A 27,417-nucleotide genomic window follows, 5' to 3' on the forward strand; every position below is an offset into this window, starting at 1 on the left:
TAGCAGGTACGGCCCATGTCCCTCACACTGGCAAAGACAGGGAAGGACAGATGTAAGACACAGATATTCAGAGAAGGCATTACTGAGTGTTGGACACAAGCAAGACAGTGAGCAGGAGGAAGAGCTGAGAAGATGAGGGAGCGCATCAATACTTTTCAGACAGGTCTGAATATCGATCAGTTTCTGGTAAGGCTTACTATTTCCTCCCTAAATAGTGAACTGCTTTTGCAAGATGAAATGCATGTGTGCAAAAATAATTGAATTCTAGCTTCTGTTTTCTTTTCGCCGACTCTAAATTTCATGTTGTGCCTTTAATTATTGATCATGAACCAGGTTTAGATAGGATTTAATGGCCTCGCTGGTTTGATTTTTCTGAATTTCTTGGTGGTAACATGAAGTGTGGTCTCGCATGTAAGACACAGTTTGTTTTTTTCTTTTTTGGCTGCCTCGATTTGCCTTAATTAGAAAATGACAGCTTGAACAGTGTTTGGATGAGGCATGGAATTGTTATTGTGCTGGCTAATTAGTGTATGCATATGGAGACACTCGTGGAAGTGTGTGTGATAGCTGGGATTTGTGTGTGTGCGTGTGTGTGCGTGTGTGTGTAAGGGGGGTAATCTGCTGATCTGTCCATCAGTGAGCAGGTCAGGTTTTATCATTAACCTTGTGCTACAGGACAGGGCTATATTGTTGTAAGGTCTCACCACACACACACACACACACACACACACACACACACACACACACACACACACACACACACACACACACATAATGTTCATTTAAGACAGAAACACAGACTCTGTGCACAGATATTTATGAATATGCAGTGCTCCCTCACGAGGGACACAGAAATATGCTTGTATTTTTTAATTAACTCTCAATGTCACACTGCCCTTCAACCTCTGCATCTATCAGCAGCTCTCACTGTGACTGAACCTCTCTCTCTCCATGTCTCTCTCTCTCTCTCTTTCTCTCTGCAAACCTGTTTGTTTTGTTTACACTTGAAGTTTCTTTTATTTTACAATATTTAATATCTTGTTAGAGCCAACTCATACAGAACAGATCCATGAACAAATTAAAAACTCCTGACTGCTCATTGGCGTAATTTGAATACAGGCTTTTAGTCTTAACAAACCCGAGGGAGTGATGTTTTACATTTTTCCGATTTCCTTCATCCCGTGAGACTTGCAGTAAGAACAGCAGTAGAAGCTCCGGTTCTTACGAGAAATTAATAACGAGATGTGTCAGGACCGTACAGTAACGCCTGGCTACGTCCGTGTGTCCGCGGAGATTAACGAGAAAAAAGCAAGGAGAGCTACGCAGGAATCTCATGGAGAGTTTGGAGAGGTGGGGATATGTCCTTGTGTTCTTGACTTAGAGTGGGAAGGTCATTCCACATTTGCCAAACAATGGCAACAAAAAATGTGCAAAAAGTATGTGAAAGTTGGACAAACTGTGGTTACTGATGATGATTAAGGGCCTTGTGAGATTCGGTGTGTAAAGAACATGCAAGGTTGCGCGACACAGTGTAAACATAAGGCTGAGGGATGAAAACAGCAAAGTCACCTGACATTAATAAATCGCGGCTTTCAGTGTCTTTCTCACGCTGTCAGTCGGCATTGTTGTCTTGCTGAGACTTGCTTGCTCTCACCTTTTATTTGTCTTTATGTCTCACCATTTCACAGTCAGGTGACTCTCTGACAATGCAGGAGTTGCGGCTCAGTTTGCGACAGAAATATTAAAAGCCCACGGTGACATCTTGAATTTCTCTCTATTAATAGTCCAAAAATGCCCAAATATGACATTTTTGAATAAACTTTTTCACACTTGTTGAATTTGTTTTTGATTGTGACATGAAGACAAATGCAAACACCCCAAACTAAGATAAAACACAAAGATAAAGAGATTGAAACGACAAAGATTTTACACTTTCTGAGATTTTGAGCAAGCAAACAAGTGAAACTCAGCAGAAGAAGGCGGTGCATCCACCGCACTATGTAAATGATATCAAACTTAATTAATTAATTAATTAATTAATAGCAGCAATCACTGATTTATCACTTTGATCACTTTGATCAATCTATTGATCTTGAATGAGAGGTCAGAGGTCAAATGTGACATGATATTTTAAATCCTTACACAGTACTTTCTATATGTTGACAATAAACACCACACTTTTAAGAATTTTGACCAATAAATCATTAAGTTGACCTTGAAGACTTTGGTGAATGGAAGCCAAATGTTAATGGATCCCCTCTGCACCCCTACAAAGTTTTATCAGAATTCATTAAACTCTTTTCGAGCTCTCGTGTTTACAGGCAGAATGACACACACACACATACAAACGTTGCCAAAAACACAGCCTCTTTAGTGAAAGTAATTAGACCAGTAAAATTATACTTAAGTGGGATTTGGCTGAGTAATAATTCCAGTTAATTAAAAATAATTACTTTAAAACAGGAGGAATATGTTAAGATATTTACTTTTAAAGATTATATTTACACAACATGGGATTTGTAATTCATTTGAGGTTCACAGTGTGGTAGTGAAAAAAAAATCTTATCAGACATCTGAAGGTCACTCGGCTCATTCTGAGGCTCCATCAGCAGCTTCAAGGCTCCTGAATCTCATTTGAACTGAGTGAAAGTGTAGAATAAAAAAAATATCTAACCATGTTAAATGGGTCCCAGGCTGAATCTGGGAGTGCACTTTTAATAAATGAGTTGGGTATTTCCTTTTAAACAATGGTCATGATCTGTCAGCCGTGTTCATACGCAACACAAGAAGACACCTATTCAACAAGGATAGACACTAGGAAGAAGAAGCTTGAAAGACATCATCAACTGTGCTGCAGTTATTTCTCTCTTTTCCTTGACGCAGGGCATGAGAGGTCACATTTTTTCCCCTCTCTCTGTGAACAGTGCACAGGTTCCTGTTGTTTCTGTCCCTGGTTTTCATGGTGTCTGGTGCCAGCGGCTGTTTGATGATGTTGATGGATTAGGGCTTTGGTGCTAATGTGTAGTGCAGTGGTGAATTTGTGTGCAGTGCAGGACACGGAGACAGAACAGAGACAGAGCTGCTGCAGCATCATGCAACAGACAGGTGATGAGAACCAGGTAAAGACATGAGGACCGAAGGCTGCAGCTCGTCAGAGGTTGATTCTTTTTTTCTGTTTTCTCTGCCATGACTTAATTACACAGCCCTCTGCTGTCTTTCTCTAATCTTCAAAATTCACTTTGGATCATATGCATGCACTGAATTTGAATCTCTATTTCTTTTCGTAGCTCTCTTTTCCATCATTTTACCGATTGATCATTTTACTGATTTGTGTACTTTGACATATAAAATCAAGAAACTTGTATTGTAAAACCATATTGTTAAATATTTGCTGTTTTTTTTAAATAAACGTATGAAAATATGGCATGTTTACCTGCCCTGTTCTTCCATACAGCGGAAGATGACAGAGGTCACTGTTATTTGTGTGATACATTTGCAGCCGGTGAAATTAGAAAGTAATCAGCAGTGACCTCTGTGATCTTTTGCTAGACTGAAGAACTGTAAAAGTATGTGAGTCCTTGTTCCCCACTGCCTTTAAAGCAGCAAAATGTGAAGGTAAACTGGTTTGCCCTGAAATCAAAACATGTTTTTTCACATTAGAACATTTTTATTTGTTTGTAGTGTAGACAAAAAACAATCACAAACAGCTCACTGACGGATTCATTCCTCATTTTTAAGGTCGTAGACAACGAAAGGAAAATAAGATATGTCAGTGTCATGAGTGGAGACTGTTTTATCTTTACTTGCAACAGAAAAATCCTTCAGTACGATATCTTTTTTAGCACAGCTCTATTTTCTTGTCATATGTTTTATTTCTTTTACTTAATTCCCTTACCTAGGTTCTTTCCATCGTCAGAATAACAAAACAAAACTCTAACAACAAACATGGAGGGTTTTTTTCTTTGTTAATGTTTTATTCAGTAAATTTGAACAAATTTATAAACAATAATCTACCATTTCATAATATATTATCTTAGTGCACAACCATCTGAGTCCCCTTCAGTCCTGCATTTCTCCCACACTATCATGTAAAAAGGTGTCTAATTTAAATTTCAGTGACAAAGTCATCCTCTCTGTTATAAAGATCTCCCTCACTATGTTCATCCATTGTTCACGACTTGGACTGACATTTGTGTGAAATTAAATTAAATTCTGTGTTTAAAAAAGTGATAGGAAAAGATCCTCCTATGTGCTTATACAACTCACTGGCCACTTCATTAGATACACCTTGCTAGTACTGGTTGGACACCTTTTTGCCTTCAGAAACGCTCTAATTATTCATTTTAGACACAGATTCAAGTGTTGGAAACATTCCTTCCTTGACATGAGAGCATCACACTTGCTGCAGATTTATTGGCTGCACATCCATGATGTGAATCTCTAATTCCACTACATCCCTAAGGTGCTATATTGGACTGACTTCTGGTGACTGTGGAGGCCTTTGAGTTCACTGTGGACTACAGTGAACTCAAGAAATCAGTTTGAGATGGTTTTAGCTTTGTGACATGGTGCTTTGTTTTGCTAGAAGCAGCCATTAGAAGACATTCAGGTAGGCTAGAACATTTAAATTGCTAAAGAAGCCAAAATGTGCCAAGAAAGGATCCCCCAGGCCATTACACCATCACCAGCACCTGAAGGTGTTGAAAATTCTGACCAAATTCTGACCCCACCATCTGACTGTTGCATTGGAAATCTTATCGCCAAAGTGTTTCCAGTCCTCTGTTGTCCAGTTATGATGAGCCCGTACTGTAGCCTCCTTTTTTGTTCTGACAGCAGTGACACGTGGCATTTTGATTCAAAGGCTTCATAACTCAGATGGTCTAACAGTTCAGATTCTTGATCATACCTGAAGGATAGAGGGTTTTATGTTTCCTTAAGAGTCTGTCCTCAGTCCATTACTCTTTAAAATTTACATTCTCCCAGTTGGTACTGTCATAACGAATCATAATATATCCTACCACTCTTATGCAGATGATATACAGTTGTACCTATCAGATTCCTCTGATGATCTGACCTCTGTTCATTAGCTAATGAGCTGCATTAATGACATCAACTACTTGTTGTCTCGAAACTTTTTAGAACTGAACAGAGACAAGACAGAAATATTATTGTTGGTCCAAAAAGTCAGAGACTGACAGTCTGTTTGTATTTATCCCTTTTATGGTGAGAAAATCAGGCAACTTTGGCCTTAGATGGTAATCTCATGTGTTCACAAAGCTCCTCCCCACACTCCACCTCTCTGTTTTGCTTCTTTAACTGAGAGTGCTTTCAGTTCCTGTAGTCCTGTTCCAAGCTTTCTGCTGACCTGAGATCAGTTACATCTGTGCCAACATTCAAAAAACAGACTCAAGACCCTTTTGTTCACACAGGTCTACACTCAATAGCTGTGTTTTATTGTTTTATTTTGCTGTTTTCATTGCCTTGAAGCACTGTAAACCTAAATGGGTTTTGTATTTTTATCTTTTGTGCTACTGAGTTTACATATAATGAATTAAATGTATTATATAAATAAAATCCCCATTGCCTGTGCCACTGAACAGGTGTGTCTAATAAAGTGTCCAGTGGGTGTATGCAGATAGAAACAAGACAGTACCTTCAGTTGCTGTCAAAAAACATAACTTTTGGAAGAAATAATCACAGCAGAACTCAGGAGAAGTTTTCCATTGCAAAAACTTTCATCAGTTTCCATCTTCACATCACACAGAAAAACTTGTATGTAACTTACTTTAAATATAAGTTTTCCTGCGTGACGTAAACTCTTGCAACCCGATTTGAGGAGGTAATATTCAACCAGCTCTTTGCATATTAACAAATAACTGACAATACTTTGTTTCTCCTGCTGTTAGCTCAGGTTTTACGGGGCTGAAGGACGGGAGTATTAAGCTGTTAGTGGTGCAGCATTGTTCTGAATAACAGTTTGTGGTTTGTGGTGTTTAGTGAGATTTAAAATAACCTCCTAGACGATTTAGAGGCATCAAAGGTTTTCAAAAGCCTCTAGCAGTAACTGCTTGGCCACCTGCTATGTGGTGTATTCATGTATTAATTATAAACTTCTATATCAGTCACGTTGTCATGTGGTTGTAGTGAGTCATGTATTGCAGTGGACTGGTTATGTGAGGCTGTTTTTTGTGCACTTGAACTGGAGAAAAATGAACTTGCGCTCTGTAGACTTAAAGACTTTTAGAGAAGATGAGATTGTGGATTTTTGTCTCACCTTTCTTTCATTTCTCCAGCACATAATTATGTGCAGTTAGCTGAGCTTTCGTCCTAGTTGGGCCTCATGGTTGGATGTGGCCGCTCTCCTTTTCTGTGTGAACATGAGACAGAAATGTGTGGCAGCCAGCTCTCTGTATGATTCAGTTTCTTGCTTTGCTGTGTGGTGGGATGCATGTGATCTGTAGGTTTCAGTTGCACACACCGTAGCTGCATCCGGATCTGCAGTATTTTACAGCTTCTACGGTTTTAACGAGTCCGGTGCAAGCTGACCGAATGTATGTGTGTGTGTTTGACAGCATGTGTGTAGGTGTCTGTGTAGTCATAGGTGTAAAGTGCACACGTAGTCGGAAGTGGAACGTGTGGAATGTCCTCTCTTTCCGAATATCTTCCTCTGGCTTTTTTCCAGACCCTGCCTTTGCTCAGGGCGGGGATTTTCCAATCTCTATGCCCGTTTTGTCTATTTCTGTCTGTCAGGCTATTCAGGTTGGTGTGTATCCCTTACATACACGCCACACATTCCCCATCTCTTTCTCGTTATCTCAAGACTCTTCACACTAGATCCAGTTTTATCCTTCTTCCAAGTCTCAGTTGTCAGAGGTATTTTGCCTGTTTTTCTTTCTCTCCCCCCTCTCCACTGTAGCGTGTTGTTTCTCTTCTGTGCAGCCCAAGAAACACATGATTTCTCGACTGGGTGCTTTTCGTTTCATAGTGATTGCCAGTGTGTCCCCTTGGTTACAGCTCTACGGAGAGTACAGGGAGCAGCTGGGAAACTTCGCCCGACGGGAGGCTGCCCGTTTACTGACAGAGAGACAATGGAGAAGACAGGCAGGGGACAATACCGCAGCCACAGGCCGCAAAGGCCACGGCCGGCGGCATCATCATCAGCACCCTGTGACCCTGGAGTCGCATCACAGCCATGCCTCCTCCACCAAGAAGCCTCGTCCCTACTCCAAATGCCAAGGTGACCAGCATGTGGTTATGAAAATGTATATGGAAACATTTGGCTGCTTTGCCACTTCCACACACTTTGTTGTTTTATTACATGACTTTTCAAAGAGTGAAGCTTTGCATTTGTCTAATGGTTTCAATTTCTGGTTACTTTGCACATTATGATTTTACATGCAACATGATGAGCTCATAAAATATGAGGCAGCACGGTAGTTTAATCAGGCTACACGAGGCACTTAGACTTAATACCACTTGAACTTAAGGGCTACCGCGAAGGGGTATCTAAATGTAACCTACCCAGAGTTATAAACAGAAAATCTCTAAAGGTGCAAGACTCAAAACATTTACCCAAATCTTAAGGTATAGAAGGTATTTTGTAGCTCTAATTTTGAATTTTGACTTTTTTGTTTTTGGAGGCTATAAATGCAAACGATTATGACATAAGAGGGACTTTAGAGTAAGCACTTGAAGGAGTTATGCTCAGTATTGTGAACATGGGCACAGAGTTGAACTGTTGGTGTGTATTTATGTTGACATGGTGTCAGGGAGGTTGAGTCTCCTCTCTGACCTTCTTGGTGCTGTTTTAGGTTCTGCTGTAATGTCTATTTTGACTTTAATACATTTTGAGTGACTGCAGCTTTGTCTGAGTTTTTTTTAAACTGACCTAGAGGGCCCCTCAAATCAGGATCATCATCGTCATTGTTTCAGCCAATTCCAATGATTTTAAGAAGGAAAATAAATATGCAGTTTGTATCAAGTGGGAGTTAGTGCAGGGAATATTGAGATTCTTATATTATAGGAGTGTCGCCTCTATCTCTGTAAATAATTACACTGTTTTGCCTTTGTGATCTTTCATGTTGTAGTCCATGCATTTGTTGACTATTTGACCGAGTTAATCTGTACTTATCAGTCTACATTTACTTTATTTACTGCATCTGTTTCATCCATGATCCCACTAAGTGACTCCCTGACTCTTTGATTTTATCTCTCTGTCCCAGATTGTTTGGCTCATGTGCGGCGCTACATAGTGACGAAAATGGGAGAGGACTGGATTTTCCTGGTTCTTCTGGGACTGACTATGGCTCTAGTTAGCTGGAGTATGGACTATGCTAGTGCCAAGAGCCTGCAAGGTAGACCGGTCATGGAGATTATTGCCATTTCAAATCTTCAGTTTTTCTCTGCACGTACTCCTTTGTGTAATGTGCTTTTTTCCTGTTCTTGTTTCTTTCTGTTTCTACTGTTATTCTGTCGTGCAGCCTATAAATGGGTGCATGGGGAGCTTAAGGGCAATGTACCGCTCCAGTACCTCGCCTGGGTTACGTATCCCATGATCCTTGTCATGTTCGCCTCGCTCTTCTGTCACCTGGTTTCCCCACAGGCCATCGGTAAGTCCTCCATCACCTGTCAGCCTCTATTATCCTCTCTCATTATATTTCCTCCTGTATTTGCTTCTTTTTTCTAATTTTGTCTATTGTAAAGTACTGACATTATAACTTCTCTCTCTCTCTCTTTTTTTAAATACAGGTTCTGGTATCCCTGAGCTGAAAACCATTCTGAGAGGTGTAGTCTTAAAAGAATATCTGACCCTTAAAGCCTTCATAGCTAAAGTCATTGGCCTAACTGCTGGCCTGGGCAGTGGGATGCCTGTGGGCAAAGAGGTAAACCCCCATGTTGGGCAACATTACTTTAAAAACTATCGTGTTACATTACAAGATCAGTTGTGTTACAGTGTTACCAACTGAGGAAACTCTTTAGAGTAGATCAGCCTCTACCACTCTACTTCTGACTATGTTAACTTTACCTCATTTCAAAGCAAGTTGGTACTGGCAGCATTTCCTCCACCATAAAACAGGAACAAGCTTATTCATTTCCCTCAGAGTGACAGGTTTAGCACCAGCATCATTCATCTGCTCAGTTTGACTCACTACCAGTGTTTTAGCTTACAGATGTTTTTTAAAAATATGACACAGAGCTCCTTGGCAGCTCAAATACACTCAATGATAATAATTCAAATACCTCAGCAATATAACATCCACCCTGTCTGTCGTCGCAAAAGCTGATCTTAATATTTGCACTGACCATAGGTTCTGCTGGCTAATAGTGTGTAAGGCATAAACCTGATTTATCTACTAATAGGAACCATGGTTGTTTACTGAGGTTAAGGAGCAAAAAGGGCCGTTTATCACAGACTTTTATACAACAGGGAACTTTTAAGAAACTTGTGCACTGGCTTCATTTTGCAGACACAGGAGCTGCATCAGTCTACAGCACTAACACAACTGGATTAGATACATTCCACTATGCATGCCAAGGATTCACAGGGATGTAGAAAAACATTATTTTTTCCTCACTGCAAAGGAGAAGGAAAATGTGGTAATATGTTAATAATAACACAATATTTAAAAAACAGCTTAATAAGTGATTGTTTGCAAAGCTAACAGGTTGTGTTACTACAGAGTAATCTGAGTACTCTAGCCCATTGCTTTGCATTGCATTAAACCCAGCACTGAAGCACACACATATTTTCACTTCCTTACTACTTGTGTGATTCTGTGTCTATCCCCTCTCATTCAGCATCCTGTTCCACATCTTCAGTCCTTTTTCTGTCTCTCACTCTCCAACTGGGAGGGGGGTAATAAATCATCTTCTGTCATGTTGTTCCTCTCGCTCTCTTCTCACGGGACTGAGGCAAATTACTCCAGTCCTCAGCAAAGAACCACATTCGTTTTCCTTATTACAGTAGCATGGAAAGTGTCACATCCAGTAATTACACAGTGATTTATCAGTTCTGATAAAATATGTCCCAGTTTAGACTCTCTGTTTTTACAGACAGCACTCTGTGTCTCTGTAGATAACATTACACGTCACTCATATCTGTGTCAGTAATGTCCTCCCATCACCCCCCAGGGTCCCTTTGTCCACATTGCCAGCATCTGCGCTGCAGTGTTGAGTCGATTCATGTCCATCTTCTCTGGAGTCTATGAGGTAAGCTGAGCCCCTGACCAAAGCCGACTACTTTACCCACAACCCCCCATCTCTTTACTGACCACAGTCAACATGCTGATTTAAATGAAGAATGCAGTGTTTTTGTAATAACTTATGGTGTTGTTGACATCTTTGTTGTAATTACAGGGTTCCCACTATTTTTCTCACTATTATTCCCATTATTTTTTAAAATCTGAAAAACAGAAAAAGTTCAGGTATTTCTAGATATTGACAATTATCTAATTTTAAATTTAATGCCATTTATCTCAACATCCCTGAGAACCTTGCTTTGTTTCTTAAATGTTATCATAGCACCATGGTAGACGATAATTGGGAGAGCAGAACACTGTAACTATAATATCATCAGGTCAGTGTTGAGCATTCATATCAGGGTCCTTGTTCTTGAATCCTTAATTATAGAATTTTCAAATGAAGCCACTTTTGAGTCCCTGAAATTTGCTGAAAGAACTTTAACACTAATGAAAAAGTGGGAACCCTGTGGCTGTGTTCTGTCTCTCTGGCATCCAGCTCACGCCATCCCGTCCCCGTTTCTCCCGTGTCTTTGTTTTGGTTCGCCCCCTCATGCCTCGTCTGTGTTTGTCTCACTGTATTAATAGTGTGACCGTTATGTCTGGCATGTGTATTAACAGTGACCTCCCTGTCTCCCTCTTTCCCTCCCCCCGTTCCCTCCCCTTGGCTTTCTCATTCATCTCTGCATTCACCCTTGACCTTTAACCCAGAATGGCTCCCATAACCAGGACCTGCTGGTGTGTGCGTGTGCTGTAGGAGTAGCCACTTGTTTCGGTGCCCCGATCGGAGGCAAGTCCCGCCCTGCTCGCTCGGCCTCAGGTCTACGGTTGGCTTTGACCTCATCAAGAAACATCAGTTACAATTAATTTGGAGGTTAAAACTGGCCTCACATCAGTGTGCTGCACTACTTGAAAGTGAACCAAACCACTATTCAAACATTTATATTTATAATCAGTATCAACGCTACACCTGCAACGGATATTTTAAAGGTGCTGGCTCTTCATTTGCATACATTTTGTGCTACTGAAACATAGTGTGTTTTCACAAGGTTATAGTCTGACACAATCCACATTTAAACTCTAGAAAATATGAAAGCTAAATCGCACAAGAGCTGCTTTTCTTTTCTTTTTGATTGGACGTGATGCAAAGGTCAGAATAAGAAATAAAAATTAACAGTCGGGGCCAAGGATGTAGAATACAAAACAAATATGGAGCGCAGGCCCACTTTGCTTTTGCTGACAACTGTGCACATGTGCAGATAATCAAATTGCCCTGTATGGATGTTTTGTATGGATGCCTCCTTAAATCATGAGGTGGCTTTTAAAGGGGGCACTTACTGTTCTGTCTTGTCTGTCTTGAAAATATGACAGTATGATGTTCCTCAAACCTTTTGTTTGTAAATGGTAGCAAATCAGAAAAATAGCTGCTTTAAAGGGAGGGGGATTGGAGCTAATGAGGCTTGTTTAGGAGCTGAGGGGCCAGCTAAATAAGATAAATAAGGATTAGTTTGCTCTCTCAGTCATGAAGATCTGCTCTAGTAGACTTCATTCATCCATCCATTTTTTTCCCCCACTTATCCAATTAAGGGTTGCAGGGAAGCTGGAGCCCATCCCAGCTGTTGCTGCTGCTTCGAACCCCTAGTCTTTCTGTTTGCTGTGAGGTGACAGTGCTACAAAATTGTGGCACCCCTCTGGCAGAATACAATAATAAAAATATGGAGCGATAATAGGCTCCATTAAACACCACAAAAGTCAGGTAAATATTGGATTTTGTAAATGTAGTTGGGATAACTGAATTTGAATCCCCGATGTTGATGTTGTTGCGCATTTATCTGTGTATTATTGGAGAACCTTTACCTCATAATATAAAGTGCCCTGAGGCAACATTTGTTGTGATTTGGCGCTAAATAAATAAAACTGAATTGAATTGAATTACTGCACAATAGCCCACAGTAAGTCGTTTATATGGTTCAGACAAATTTAATGAGAACTTGTGAATTAGCTGTATTTGCTAGACGGTACATTAAGACTGAAAACGGGGAGTTTGTTTTCAGTCATCCTAGGCTAACTCAACTGCCTGTTGGCTTAAGCTTTATGTTTAGCATACAGACATAAATATGGCATCAATTTTTCCATCTACAGTGCTGCGAAAAAGTATTTATCTTTCCTGATTTCATTTCTTTTATATTTTTATCATGTATAGACGTTTCAGATCATGGAAATGAAACAAACTTGAATATAAAGATAACTTGAGTACATACAAAATGCAGTTTTTAAACGATGACATCATTCTGAACTCAGCTTTTAAAACATAAATGTGGGTAATCACAGTTAATTCATTATTTAACAAGGGGGGCAATTGCAAGGCATGCTTGGATAGCTTTTTTCCCCTTGAAATATGAAATCATCATTTAAAAACAGGATTTTTTATTTACCTGGGTTATCTTTGTGTAATATTAAAATTAGTTTGATGAGCTAAAACACGTAAGGGTGGCAAATGGGCAAAAAAAAAAAAAAAAAGGTAAGAAATCAGGAAGGGGGCTAATACTTTTCACTGCACTTTAACTCTCAGCAGAAAGACAAGAATAGCAGATTATTCCTTTAAAACTATCCTAAAAAGTTAAATAGTCTAAAAAGTTAAACAGCAGCTTATCATTCAAGGTCATGAATAATCAGTGGAAGTATTTCATGTGTAATACCTTCAATTTTCAGTCTGCAATCAGTTGCAGGGATCTGTCTCCAAGGACAATGTGACCACTTGGTTTGCTTCCTGATTGCTTAATTGCTTCCTCAAAGTCTGTATACTCACACTGGCATGCGCCTCCTCTGCTTCATATCCTCGTGGTGTAATTTCCCCCCCTTTATAATTTTTCTAACCACACTCTAGTGAACATTATTTATTCACTTTATTCCATTTTTCTTCTTTTCTGTCATTTCTCCCTCTGTGGTTCCCCCTCTTGTCCTCACCACCTTGATCTTTTTTTCTCTCCCCCTCTTTCCGACTCACTCTGCTGTCTTTCTGTCAACACTCATGTTTCTTGTTATTCTCATCCCCCCCCCTTCATCATCTCTTGCCTTTTATCCCTCATTCTGTGACTCATCCTTCCACCTTCCCGCCCCGTTTCCCCCCCTCCCTCTCTGTTTTCTGTGTCAGTAGAACCCTTATGGTTACACAGATATACTGACTGTTGGCTGTGCCGTGGGGGTGGGATGCTGTTTTGGCACTCCACTAGGAGGTACTGTACATCTTCCACACTGCCTCTCAGCCACAACCTCTGCACCAACCGTCCTCCTGTACTGGATCAGTTGGTAGATTCTTAGACCTGTTTGTTTCCCAAAGGGGACACATTATGCTTGTCTTTATTTCTTTACATATATAATATGTCTGATTTGTGAATTATTGAAAGTGAGCATTACTGTTACAGTCACTGAAGACCAGTGACAAATATGCACTTAGTTGCCATTTTAAAAGATACACATGTGAGCAATCAAATAGCTCAAACAGGTCAGCCACACCTTCAGTGGAAGCAATATGTACTCTTACAATGTACTCTCCTCCAAACCATTGACTGTGACCACAATGATAAACGTAAGTAAGCTCTGCGTAATTTCATGGTAATATTTCCCCATCTCACATTGTAAATACACTGCACTTTTTAGGCCAAATTATGGAGTGGATTAATCTTGCCTAGCAAGACTAAACTTAGTACTTAGTACTTCAATTTACTTACAGTACAATTATCTCTGTTTCCTGTAAAAACCTGACTTTTTACCCCCTTATTGCAGTGTACATGCCTTTAAGTATTTGTAGGTAAATATAATTACACTGCAATTTCAAATAAAATATATTGAATTTCCATTTTTTATAAAGTGTTACTTGAAAGTTATAAAGAGTGTGAGTAATTCAAAGACTCAATACTGGTTCATATTAAAAATCAATAAATCCCCCTTGGTAACAGAGGTTAAACAGTTCAACGGTCCAATCAGCTGAAGTTAGTAAGTCAATAATTAAACTCTTCTCATCAAAAACTTTGTAAAGATCCCAGTTTTTTGATAGATCATTTATAGAACAGGTTAATAATCTGTTTATTAATTATCAATGTGAACAATCATGAGCTGAAGTACCAACCAAAGTACAAAAGTCAACAAAACATCGAATGCTGTGCAAACGTTTTAGGCACTGAAAAAAAATTATGGAAAGTTTCAAAGATAATGCCATGAATAGTATTTAGTTAACTTTGACCACTTCTCAGCTTTCCAAGGTGTTTGTCAGGTAATTAGTCTGTCTTAGTGTCTCTTGTCTCTTCCTGTAATGCTGAGCTGAGGGGATTAAGGACAGACTGTCTTTTGCAAGGCCCGTTCTTACTGTCGAATGTGGCTCTTTTAATGACGGCGGCTTATTGTTTGGCCCTGTTGTCACGCTGCAGAATAATTTTGGGACGATTAAACTCTCCCCGAGGGCGGATGGGTGTGTGACAGATAAGAATCTAAACTTCTGAAATGCCTACAATTTTTGCACAGCACTATACTTAAGTCACGACAAAACAAACTAGAATGTATTTACTGCTGACATAATGTTGGTCTCAAAATATGTTTTTTTAATCTTTTTTAGAAGCTTCACACAGCTTTGATTATTGTTTTATAGCTTCACATGCTGATTATGTCTCTGTTTGTGTGTCAGAGAGCGAGACTACATGTAAGTGTGTGTTTAGCTGCGTTTGAATGTGTGTTAACTCCCCGTGGTTCTCCTGGTGTGCATAATTACACCCTCAGCTTCAAGTGTTTTTGAATTCATTTTGTTGCTTTAACTCATAATACCGTCCTCTCTCTCTCCCTTCTCTTCCTCTCCTCTTCCTCCCCCTCATTTTCTCTCACTGTCCATCCTCATTGCTCTTCCTCTCTGTAATCCCTCCTCTCCCTCTGTCCTTCCTCCCCTTTTTTTCTGTTGATCCACCGTCACCAGGGGTGCTGTTTAGTATTGAGGTCACGTCTACCTACTTTGCGGTGAGGAATTACTGGCGGGGATACTTTGCCGCCACATTCAGTGCCTTCATATTCCGGGTGCTGTCTGTTTGGAACAAGGATGCTGGTGAGAAGCGGAGGAAATGCATATTCAACAGATTCACACAAACTACTGAAAAAAAGACAGCTGAGCTTGCTGTTTATTAAAAGTAGCTGAATATGACAGCTGAGTAATACTTGCTTCTTTACATAAACCTGAAATGTTTCAATACATCATCGCAGTCTTAAAGCAGCCCAGCAGCCCTGTAGCCTAAAATCCCTACAAGCTACATTCAGGTGACCCTATCTCTTTATTACAATACTAGATATTTTCAAATTCTCATATATTTATCTTTTCCAGTGTAATTTTATAAATAATATATAATTCAGATAGCACTCTTACCCAAACAGATTTTGGAAATCTTCATCTTTTAAAGTCTCAAACCTCAGTTTCATGGGATTTATGTTAAAATATTACAGAAATGTGCTTTTTTCCCAGGGTGATTTTTTTTCTCTATTGCAAACATAACCAGTTAGATTAGGTTAGATTTTTCAGAATACACTGTTCATGAATCTTCTTCACTGAAGCTCCGTTAATCAGTATTTACATTATTTAAGTATAAAACTTCAAAGCATTTAAGTACCTAAAAGTATTTAAGTATCTGTAAGCGCATAGTTTTCATTGTTTTGGTTTTCAGGCCTGCAACTTTACTGTTTACTGCTCTTTTAATATACAACTAACGGACATTTTATTAGGTACACCTTGGTAGGGTTGGGCTGTTTTTACCTTCAGAAAGACTTTCATTTTTCATGGCATAGATTCACCAAATTTGGCCCATATTATTATGATAGCGTCACGCAGCTGCTGCAGATTCATGATGTGAATCTCCCTTTCCACCACATACCAAAAGTGCTGGATTGGATTGAGTAATGTCGACTGTGGAGGCATGTTCGAGAAACAAGTTTGAGAGGATCTGAGCTTTGTAACATAGCACATTACTTACCTGGAAGCTGCCATTAGAAGATGGGTACAGTGTGGTCATGAATGGATAGACGTGGCATGTAACAATACTCACGTAAGCTGCGGTGATTAAATGATGCTCAGTTGTTACTCATGTGCCAAGAAAATATCCCCCACACATTAAAACACCAGCACCATTAACCTAAACAATGACTAAATTCTGACCCTACTGTCTGAATGTTATTATGCCAGACAAGGTTTTTTTAATCTTCCATTGTTCAATGTTGGTGAGGCCTCAGGTCCCTGTTTTTATTTGACAGGAGTGAAACGCAGTGTGGCCCTGTGCTGCTGTAGCCCATCTACATAATGTGCATTCAGAGATGCTCTTCTGCTCAAATAATCACTGGTTATTTGAGTTCCAGCTGCCTTCCAATCAGCTCAAAGCAGTGTGATCTTTCTCCTCTGATCTCTGGTATCAAGCAGCCAATCTCTGCAAACCCTACAGGTGGTTGGATGGGAAAATTCCAGATCTCAGGCCAGCTCGTACAGCACCAACAACCATACCATGTTCAAAATTACTTAAATCACTTTTCTTCCTCATTCTTACGCTCGGTTTGAACTTCAGCAGGCTGTCTTGGCCATGTCTATATGCCCAAATACACTGAGTTGCTGCCACGTGATTGGTTGAGTCAATATTTGCATTAACAAGCAGTTGAACAGGTGTACCTAATAAACTGGCAGAGAGAGTTGTTTTTAAAAGTTAGAGAACCCATTGCATATTACATAGTAGCACATTGTGGACTGAAAAAAGCCACATAAAGAATCATTTGTTTCCTTCAGGAGGATGGAGACATAAAAACAGCTAAAGGAGCTTAAATATCGGGCTCAGATTCATCAGGTGGACTGGAGTATTTGTTTTTTATTGTTATACTTTGTTTTAATTTATCTTGTTGTCCCTGTTGTCAAAGTATTAGCATAGGAGTGACAGACTGAGACCACATGTTCACTTGGTGTGAAACAGTTATTTCTCTCTTCCTCTCAGTCACAATCACAGCCCTCTTCAAAACAAACTTTCGGATGGATTTTCCCTTTGACCTTCAAGAGCTGCCTGCATTTGCAATAATAGGGTGAGGAGACTTTGTGAGCACTTGCATGCCTGCATGTGTTTGTGTTGAAATAATATGAGTCAGCAAGGTTCCTTTAATCTGCGATAGTCACGTAAAAGCTGCATCCTTGCTCCTCAACCCAGCTTTCTTTCGTCTTTCAGGATCTCGTGTGGCTTTTTGGGAGCATTCTTCGTTTACCTGAACAGACAGGTGGTTCTCTTCATGAGAAGGCCTACGGCTCTTACACGCTTTCTAACCAAACAGTAAGATCCCCACACAGACGCAGAAACATAACAGAGACCTCCCCGCTGCTGTGGATTAATGTGGCGCTCAGCCCTTAAACTGCTGTGACTCTGGTAGCAGAAACTGTTTCTTGGAACTGAAACCATTTGTGCATTTAAATCCAATTCCTCTTAATGTTTCTCAGCTCCACTCTCCAAACTCATCAGTCTCACAACACTGGTCAGGACAGCAGCAAAGCCTTAACAACCTTTCAGCCAGTTATTCACTCAATGGGGAGATTCACTTACCCTCTGAGACTCAACAGTCAGGGAACATTAGTCTTCACCATTAGAGAAAAGAGAGCACCAGCATCAAGAGAGCTCTACAATCAGCGCTGGTTCACACACACTGGTTATTTCTATGACAAGCCAACTGTAGTCCTCTGGGGATACACTGCTGCTTTTAATGAACTCGTGTGTGTCTCTGTTTGTGTGTTGTCCCAGTCGTTTGATCTATCCAGGTGCAGTGACACTGATCATCGCCACCATCACGTTTCCTCCTGGATTTGGACAGTTTATGGCTGGAGAGGTCAGAATTAATCAGTCTTAAGCTCTCTGACTTTTTTCATGTTCATTTCCGGTGGTATTTTTAAAAACGAAATCCAGTCGAGTCTGTGTTTTGTGATTTCTGTCATGTATGATCAGAAATGGCCTTTAAACCCTAACCTAATTTACCCTTTAAACCAGGAGTAGGCAACTCCAGGCCTCGAGAGCCGGTGTCCTGCAGGTTTTAGATGTATCCATGATCCAACACAGCTGATTTAAATGGCCAAATTACCTCCTGCTCATGTCTTGAAGTTCTCCAGAGGCCTGGTAATGAACTAATCATTTGATTCAGGTGTGTTGACCCAGGGTGAGATCTAAAACCTGCAGGACACCGGCCCTCGAGGCCTGGAGTTGACTACCCTTGCTAAAAATGCTAACCATCACTAGTGATGGGTTAGGGTTTAAAGGGTTAATTTAATTTAAGAAGTAGTTCACCGTGCTTTACAGTTAATATGATTTGTTTGCGTTGATGCGGCGTGCTTGGTGCTGTGCATTATACCCAAACATCTCCACTGTGATCTCATCTGTCCAAAGGAAAGTCTTTGTCCAGATGAACACTTGCAAGCCTACGCCATGCTGCCATGTTCTTTTTAGAGAGAAGAGGTTACCCCTGGCAACCCTTCCAAACAAGCCATACTCGTTCGGTCTTTTTCTAAGTGCGTGGTCATGAACTTTAACATTTAACATGCTAGCTGAGGCCAGTAGAGTCTGAGATGTAGCTCTAGGAATTTTTGCATTTTCTCTGAGTACTTCAGGGTCTGACCTTGGGGCATGCACTTCTGGGAAGACTGGAAGCTGAATGTTTTCCACTCAGAATAGTCTTTCTCACTGTAGAATGATGGACTTCAAATTGTTTGGAAATAGCGTTATTCCAGACTGTTGGGCAGCATTGTTTCTCTAAGATCACTGCTGATGGTTTTGCACTTCGGCACTGCGTAAACACACACCTGAATGCTCCAGACCAGAAAACTGACTGTCTGCTTTTATAGCAGTACTCACACTTTGATCACTTGAGCATTTGATCAACAGCAGCTGGATGCTGATTTCCTTTGGATTCCTATGGAATCAGTAAGGCATACATGGGTTTTTGGAATTTTGCCTTTGTTTTTGTCACGTGTTCTTGTTCATCCAAGGTTTTATTGACCTAATTTTTTAAAACCTGATATGAATCAGGTGACTTTTCACTAAGTCTGCAAACACTAAAACCTTACCTGTGAAAGTGTGGCTGTCTGTCGCATGATTGTAAATTAATAGGATTGTCCTTTTAATGTAAGTGGACTGGAACATATATAACTCATTTCTATTCTTCCTGAATATTTTTTATACTACATGTCACATTTTACTTTTTTTTATTATGAACATGTTGCGTCATCAGGATGTGGTGATTTTGTGTTTATGTAAACGTTGTTTAGGACAATTTTTTTCTGTGTGTTTGTGTTTCCTCTTGCAGCTGATGCCTAGAGAGTGTATCAACTCACTCTTTGATAATTTCACCTGGACCAAAATCTCAGGATACCCTGCTCCCCCTGGCCTGGGTCGCTCTGCCGCGTGGCTTCATCCTCGTGTCAGTGTCTTTATCATCCTTCTCCTCTTCTTCATCATGAAGGTATCTCTCCCTCCTTGCCTCCTCCTCACATTGTGTATGGAGTGGGTATTGCCTTGAAAAGCACTGTGTGCGATAGCGTGAAAAACCTCTGGGACCAGTCTCGATCCTACTTTGATCCTGTTTTTGTGTTGCAGTTCTGGATGTCAGCAGTTTCCACCACTATGCCCATCCCCTCAGGTGCCTTTATGCCAGTGTTCATATTAGGTAAGAGGATTTTGTAATGCGAGTCTCCTGCTGATCTTCAGTTCAATTTGTCTTTACCAGAGTGCCTTATCTCTCTCCTCAAGGAGCTGCTTTCGGTCGTCTTGTCGGGGAGATCATGGCCACTCTGTTCCCAAATGGAATCCTGTTTGATGGGATAGTCTACCGCATCCTGCCAGGAGGTTACGCTGTCATTGGTCAGTCTGTTAACCTTCCCCCAGGTCCCCAAAGGCTATTTGAAGAGTTGTAGATTTAAGAAAAGTTCTTTCCTTTTTTGGTGTTTTATATTCTCTTGCAGATTTAGCAGCAGAAATCACCCCCAACATGCCAAATGATCAGTTTGTGTGCTAAAATAAACAAATTATAATTTAAAAAGTCATTACAAAATATTACATTTGATAACAACTGAGTGTTGTAAGCCTGTTTTTTAAAACTAGATGTACTTTATCTGCCTCACAAGACCACTAAACTCTTGACGCTCCTAAAGTTTTCTGATTCCCTGTGTCATAAATAGTATAATGCTTTAAAAGCTAATTGATGGTTTGTTTTATTTAGCTGAAATAGGTGTAGTGATTTACTGAAACTCTCAACCACATTGAAATACAGTATAAAAGCCAAAAACAGAGTTTGTACAATTCTAACGAGCTTAAAAGTAAAAGTTTCAACAGTCTGAACTCTTTCAAACTTTCTTATAATTTCTTTAAGTAATCATCAGGATGGTTCCCCTGCCTTTTGTCCCATTCTCTGTCAAGATGATCTCACACTGGTTCAATAATGATGAGGTCCAGGCTCTTCTATTTTCTATCCAAATGTGCTGTTACTGCATTGGCGGTGCATTTGGGATTACTTTCATGCTGAAAAATGAAGTTAGTGCCAATCAGACACTTTCCAGATGGAATTACATGGTGGATCAAAATCTCACTGTACTTTTCACTGTAAAATCCCCAACACCAGTGACTGACACACAGCCCTGAACTATGACAGAGCCTTGTCAGTGTTTTACAGATGGCTGTAGACATTCACTGTTGTACCTCTCTCCTGACCTTTTCTGTATATACAGTCAAGCCCATAATTATTCATACCCCTGGTAAATTTTGACTTAAAGTTACTTTTATGCAACAGGCAAGTGGGTTTTTTTTTTTTTACCAGAAATATCACAGGCGTCTCCCAAAAGATAATAAGACGATGAGCAAGAGGCATCGTTCTGGGAAAAAAAAAAATCATCATCATTTCCAGTCAAAAAAACAAAACAAAACAAAAAACTTGCTGGTTGAATAAAAGTAAAGTTAAGTCAAAATTTATCAGGGGTATTAATAATTATGGGCTTGACTGTACAGATGATGATTTGACCCAAAAATTACAATTTGGATTCATCAATTTCATATATCTCAGCCTTTTCTCCCCGTTTCCCTTCCTTAATAATGGCTTCTTGACAGCCATCCTTCCTCTGTGTCCATTTTTGCTTCGGTGAACAGAAGATGATCATCTGAAGGGCATTAAGGACATTTATCAGGTCCTGTGTCAGATCGTTACTGAATATTTTTCTCTTTATTAAGGGCATGACTTTCAGATAGACTTCATGTCTGGGTTATTTGGGGCATTTTTTTTTGCAGATTGAACTCAAGGTTTCTAGTAACAAAGTGTCTAAAGATACAATTTAAAATTGACTCTTTGCTAAGTTGTAGATACAAAACAGGTTTATTTTGTGTCTTTTTTTTAATGCTTGACTCATGGGTCAGTTTTAAGTGGACTAACAAACAAAACCATTCCTCTGAAAATGATGATGTACAATAATCAGGAGGAATTATATCACACCCTCTACCAAAGGTGCAGCAGCAATGACGGGGGCCGTCACACATACAGTTTCCACAGCAGTAATTTGCTTTGAGCTCACTGGTCAAATCTCCCACATCCTACCCATGATGGTGGCCGTCATCTTAGCTAATATGGTGGCGCAGGGTCTACAGCCGTCTCTCTACGACTCCATCATCCAGGTGAAGAAGCTACCCTACCTGCCTGAGCTGGCCCTTGGGCACATAAGGTAAAGTTAAAATACCTAAAAGTCCTTATTTTGTTTTTCATACCGCTGTCATGAAAGACAACCTGTACTTATTGTTGTATCCCGTCATTCCCAGCAAGTATAACATCTTTGTGGAGGACATTATGGTGCGCAAAGTGAGATTTCTGTCTTCTCAAGCCACCTTTCGGGAATTAAACCATCTGCTTGACACCACGACCCTGAAAACCATCCCCATCGTCGACTCCAAAGGTAGGATGACCAATATCTTTGCCGTCTCTGTGAGTCATAATACTTTATTTTGCTTTTAAAAGGCTTAGTACTAATGGGATAGACCAGGTCTATAAGTAGCTTTCAATGATTAACAGTTCAAAATAATTCCTCTTAGCCTTGGTGCAGATCTTCAGTTGACTATCTGTCTGAAACAAGCTTCTGATTGGCCGCCCTTGTAAACAAAAGGGTTTAATCACATGTGGGTGGAGCTTCTGTGCGCAGAGGCAGAGCTGTGTCCATGAGATGATCATATTGGGGAGATATCAGCTCCTAATGATATCATATCGAGCCAAGAGTAGAGAAAATTTTGAGAAAACAGCTTTTACTGTCTGAAGCCTGAGCTTTTGTCTAACAGGGATTACTCACACCTCTTTTTTGGAACCTTGGCCACTGTCAACATTATCCATTGTAACAATATATATATATTTATGACAGAAAATAAGGACCATTATATTTGTTTACCTTAAAGTTATTTTTTCTGACTTGGTGCTAAGCGTATCTCATGTAAGTATCAACAGTTTCCCCCTGAATGCCAAACGTTTTCCCTGTGAAACTTCCTTTTTTGTAGAATCTATGATTCTGCTAGGTTCAATTGAGAGGACAGAGCTTCAAGCCCTCTTGGATTGGTGGCTTTCACCTCAAAGACGAGTCTTTGAAAGAGGTCAAAGGTCACCGGGTCAAGCCTCCAAAATCAGCTGGGAGTCATTCACCTTTGTAGATGAGGAGGGAGGCGAGGAAAGCCCAGACAAGGTGAAAAAATGTGACCTATTCCTGACTATCAGGTGTTGTTTGTTTGTGTCTGCAACTCCCTTACTGACAGCGTTGTGTCCATCAGACCACCACTCCTGTGCAGGAAGAATGTAATGGACCCGTTCCTGCCCCCAAACCTCAGGAGCCCTCCGCCAACCACACAGACTCAGGTAACACGTTATTTCCACTACATACAAGGACAGGTTCACTCATCCATGTCACTTGTCTCTACTCTGACATGCGTTGCCATACCACGTCCCCAGACAAGCGCAAGCTGCCATCTGTCAGGAGGACCCTTCAAAGACTCTTCTCCTCCACGTCTTTGTCAGGCCAGACAGAAACTCAGGTACTGGGATCAACCTTATGTATCCATTGCTTTGAGGCTAAACATTCAAAGAAGCAGTGCATCAGTGATCTGCTACTGAGTTGGCAGTGACAGCTAAGGCACGGATATCAGTCCAGCATGGCAGTCTAAGCCAGCCTCAATAATGTGATGAGGGGGGTGGGGGCATAACCTGAAGCTGACCTAGTGATAGCTTTTGCAGTAGGTAATACTTTAAAACCAGCAGGGGGCATCTATCATTCTTTTTCATCATTTGGTCTATCATCTCTTTCTTCACTTTTCTCAGGAGACCACAACCCCTCAGCTGACTGACACCATGTCTCCAGAGGAGGTACTTTACACTATTGATTGCGCAGCCCCATACTCAACGATGGACCAACAAACCACTCTAATCAATAATTATAACCTATGTTTGCGCCTTCATCTCTCTGCTTTGTGATTGGCTGCAGATCAAAGCCTGGGAAGAGGCAGAGCTGAACAAACCAATTGATATGGAGCAGATACGCATAGACCCCTCTCCATTTCAGCTGGTGGAAAGAACGTCTCTGCACAAGGTGACCATCAAAAATCATGTACACATACTGGTTCTGCACACTTACAGCTATGACTTATTTTCATGTCATGATCTCTGCTCACAGACTGGAAACGAGAGGAATATGCAAAATCTTCATAACCAAACTATATTGAAACTATATCTAAGTTCATCTTCTGTCTGAAATAAACTGTTTAACCTCTCTCCCATAAATGCTATGCTTCCTTTGAGCCAGCTTTGTTGTGTGTGACTGGCAGACAAAAGGTCAAAAACCAGGTTGGTAAGGTTTTTGTGCCCAGAGCTCCATAGTTGTGTTCCTGAGATGATCCAATTAAGGATTTTTGACATCACTAACATCATACAAGTGTAAAACATCTAAAATATGAGTATTTAGAGCACTATTTTTATTTAACCTTTGTGTTAGTTTGACAAGTTTTCCAACATGTCAAACTAACGCATGATAAAGTTGAAATTTTTGCCAGGATGTCCTTTATATGAACAAGAGAATGCCTTGTCAGAGAGTATGGGTATGAGAAGGAGATGCAGCAGTGCAGCACAATCAAACATTTTTATTCTTAAGTTTTTCTGACTGCTGATTCATCTGTCCCAACTTCAGTTTTCAGTTTTCTAAGTGCACACCAAGTCCACCTGTCTACCAACCGTAGCTCTAAAGGAGCTTTCTAAAAGCTATAATGAAACATTAGAGTTGTTTCAGCTTGGCCTAAGAGTCTGGGGATATTTTTTTGTTTATTTACCACTCACTGTTTGTTCTTTGTCCATATGATAAAACTTTGAAACCTGATTTTTTTTATTATACATCTATGTAGCAAAGCCATGTATTTCCTCTTTTGTTGCAGAAAAATTGCTTATGAGAAACAGTGCAGTCATGCAAGCAGAACACTGTCACAGTACAGCACATCTAACACTGACTGGATCGTGTCCTCTCTCTCATTACTCAGACCCACACTCTGTTCTCCCTGCTGGGTCTCAGTCACGCCTATGTCACCAGCATTGGTAAGCTGGTGGGTGTTGTGGCACTGAAAGAGGTAAAGTCACTTTTTGCTTTTCATTTTGTTTTAATTTATCGGCTTGTTTTTTTGTCACCTCTCTGGGTTTGATCCGGTAATGTGGCATGAGGAGCTGTGAGCTGTTCTGTCACTGCGTGCATCATTCTTTACGCTCTGATTCATGCAGTTATTCCACTAACCGCCCTCACAACTCATCTCGCTGGATGTTCACTTTAATGATCTTATGTTGTTGCTCTGCTTCGTGGTATGTTTGGGTTTTGTTTTTTTTTGCTTCTGTGGATGTTTAAACCTCTTTCACTCTTGTAACAGTTGCAGAAAGCCATAGAGGGCTCAACTCGGAGCGGGGTGAGGCTTCGTCCCCCTCTGGCCAGTTTCAGAGACACCAGTAGGAAAGCCAAGAAGCACCAGCCTCCCTCATCCACCACTTCCTCGCCAACACGGGACAGAGACCTGTGGGGGGAGGGTAGCAGAAGGGAAGGGGAGCTGGTGAGGATGGAGTCCAAAGACGATTCCCGAGGGAAGCCTTCAAGAGGAGCTCCTGGGTGTGACGTTGCTTCCTCTTCCCCCAGCACCATGGACAGCAGCAGCAGCAGCAGCTCCACCTCCGCAAGAGGGGCTGAAGGGCCTGCTCAGGAGGCAGCATCCCCCTCCACCTCCTCCTCTACCTCGCCGTCACCCCCTACCTCTCCCATGTCAGCCACCAGCCCTGTCCTCACACTCTCCTCCCTGCAGGAGGAGAGGGAGAGCGAGGAGTCTGATGAGCCCATTTAGGAGAAGTGGCTTTCAAGAAGAAAAACTTTTGTCTTCTTTTAATGTCACTCCTTTTCCGAAAAGACAAAGCTGCAGTTTAGATGGAGGAGTCAAAGCGACCTGCGGCTGTCACAGACATTCAGCTCTCAGTGGGCAGGAGGAACTGGTGCACACAAAGCTCAAGAAACTTTTAGTACAGGATATTTTTTTCTATTCTTATGATAGTTTCACTTTTCCACTCTTTAAAATCTCAGGTGCTTTCCCGTGTCTTCTGAACTCCTGACAACCGTTTCACTGAAGTTCAACCTTCCAAGCGTATCTCTGAAATGTCGAAAACAGCTGATTATCACATGTATTAAGATCTGTTAATGTCATTAAAGGTATAATATGCAGCAATGGTCAGTTATTGTAAACTTGGCCTTGAGAATGAGGATGGGGGGAACAGCTTTAGCAAGAAAAAAGCAATGAAGCATAATTTTCTAATTGTTTTACAACGATTGAGTTCTGAAGCAGAAATCACACAAGTCAGCAGGGAAGGTGCTGCATTTCTTAATTTAGTGTGAATTAGGTGTGGCTCTAGGCTATATACTGGTATTGACAATGACTATAACACGTATGATAACATTACCAGATAACATTGCATTAATACTTTCTGTAGTTTTTAAGTAGCTACTACCCAGTGTGTGACACTGGAAACCATAAAATCATAAACATCAGCCAGTAGTAGTTATTCCAGTCTAATTATTAAAATTTCTTTTTTATTTTGGATATTGGTGTAATGAAAACATGCAATGAAAACTAGCATCATAACAGCTCTTTTATAATATTTATGAGGAAAGAAATAGAGGCAGTGATGTTATCCCGCCCTCCTGTTGTTATTAGCTGGTGGCTACACAATCATTGCCCAATGCTTGCAACCCAGGAATGTACAGAAAACAGGAAAAACAGAATGTATGAAATCAGTCTGTGCAGATAAATACAACAGTAAAGGAAAACTGAGAGAGTTTACCGTTTTAGGAAAATCCTGCATATTATACCTTTAAGTACCTGTAGGGTAGCTGACAGTAATGAATTGTATTATAATGAAATAATATAGTGATTAAGACTTAATTAATTTGACTGATGGGTCAAAGAGATCACACATTTAAAGTTTACTGATTGAGGTTAATTTAAAATTATAACTTGTTATAACATGTTTATTATGTATTTTCTGTATTGTGACTCTAAATCATTATTACTGGTTTGTAATTTTTAAAAAAATAATAAATACTATATTTGTCCACTAACTTATTTGAGTTCTTTACTGCAGTTAAATATCTTTCTCAGTGAGGCTGGATGCAGCAGTGCTTCCAGCTAAATGCTAAAATAAATATATTTTCATTTTCCTGTTTCTGGATTGAGACCCAATGCTGAAAATGTGGGTTTTGTCACTCTTTGTCACTGTAGAAATATTTAAAATATTAAAAAGGAAATGTTTTTATAGAAGGGTAAAATTAGCAAACAAAAGTTTTAGAATTATTGATTTGACTTCATAGTGTAAAACAGCAATTTTGCAGCACCCCCAGTTACTTAATCCCGTATCAGCTTACCCAGGAGAAGATAAAACAACTAATAAAACAAATAAAACTTTATCCAGCTAACTGAAAATCCATTTTTAATCATAAAGAGAAATCTTCTATATTTATCAGGTTTATTTGAAGAGACTGTACTCAAATGGTTTTAGTAACTTCAAGTTTAGCCTGAGCTAGCTTTAGTTTAGTCTGTTAGCATCCCAACATTAGGAA

At 40.2% G+C, this 27,417-nt stretch overlaps 1 protein-coding gene across 1 annotated transcript; it reads left to right on the forward strand.

The window, feature by feature from the left end:
- The first annotated feature begins 1,242 nt into the window (after positions 1-1,242).
- clcn1b (chloride channel, voltage-sensitive 1b) lies at positions 1,243-25,881 on the forward strand. The gene is made up of 24 exons (XM_063484859.1): positions 1,243-1,350; positions 6,751-6,759; positions 7,015-7,237; positions 8,223-8,354; positions 8,481-8,609; positions 8,749-8,882; positions 10,132-10,209; positions 13,396-13,474; positions 15,202-15,327; positions 17,243-17,327; positions 17,468-17,569; positions 18,032-18,116; positions 19,584-19,739; positions 19,874-19,943; positions 20,027-20,137; positions 21,768-21,981; positions 22,076-22,209; positions 22,799-22,980; positions 23,066-23,150; positions 23,244-23,326; positions 23,610-23,654; positions 23,773-23,877; positions 24,815-24,901; positions 25,193-25,881. The coding sequence occupies exons 1-24, from the start codon at positions 1,243-1,245 to the stop codon at positions 25,652-25,654; spliced, it is 3,024 nt and encodes a 1,007-aa protein (XP_063340929.1). The 3' UTR covers positions 25,655-25,881.
- Positions 25,882-27,417: the final 1,536 nt, after the last annotated feature.

The sequence above is a fragment of the Pelmatolapia mariae genome, linkage group LG10_11 (genome assembly GCF_036321145.2).
Source record: "Pelmatolapia mariae isolate MD_Pm_ZW linkage group LG10_11, Pm_UMD_F_2, whole genome shotgun sequence".
Taxonomy (NCBI): domain Eukaryota; kingdom Metazoa; phylum Chordata; class Actinopteri; order Cichliformes; family Cichlidae; genus Pelmatolapia; species Pelmatolapia mariae.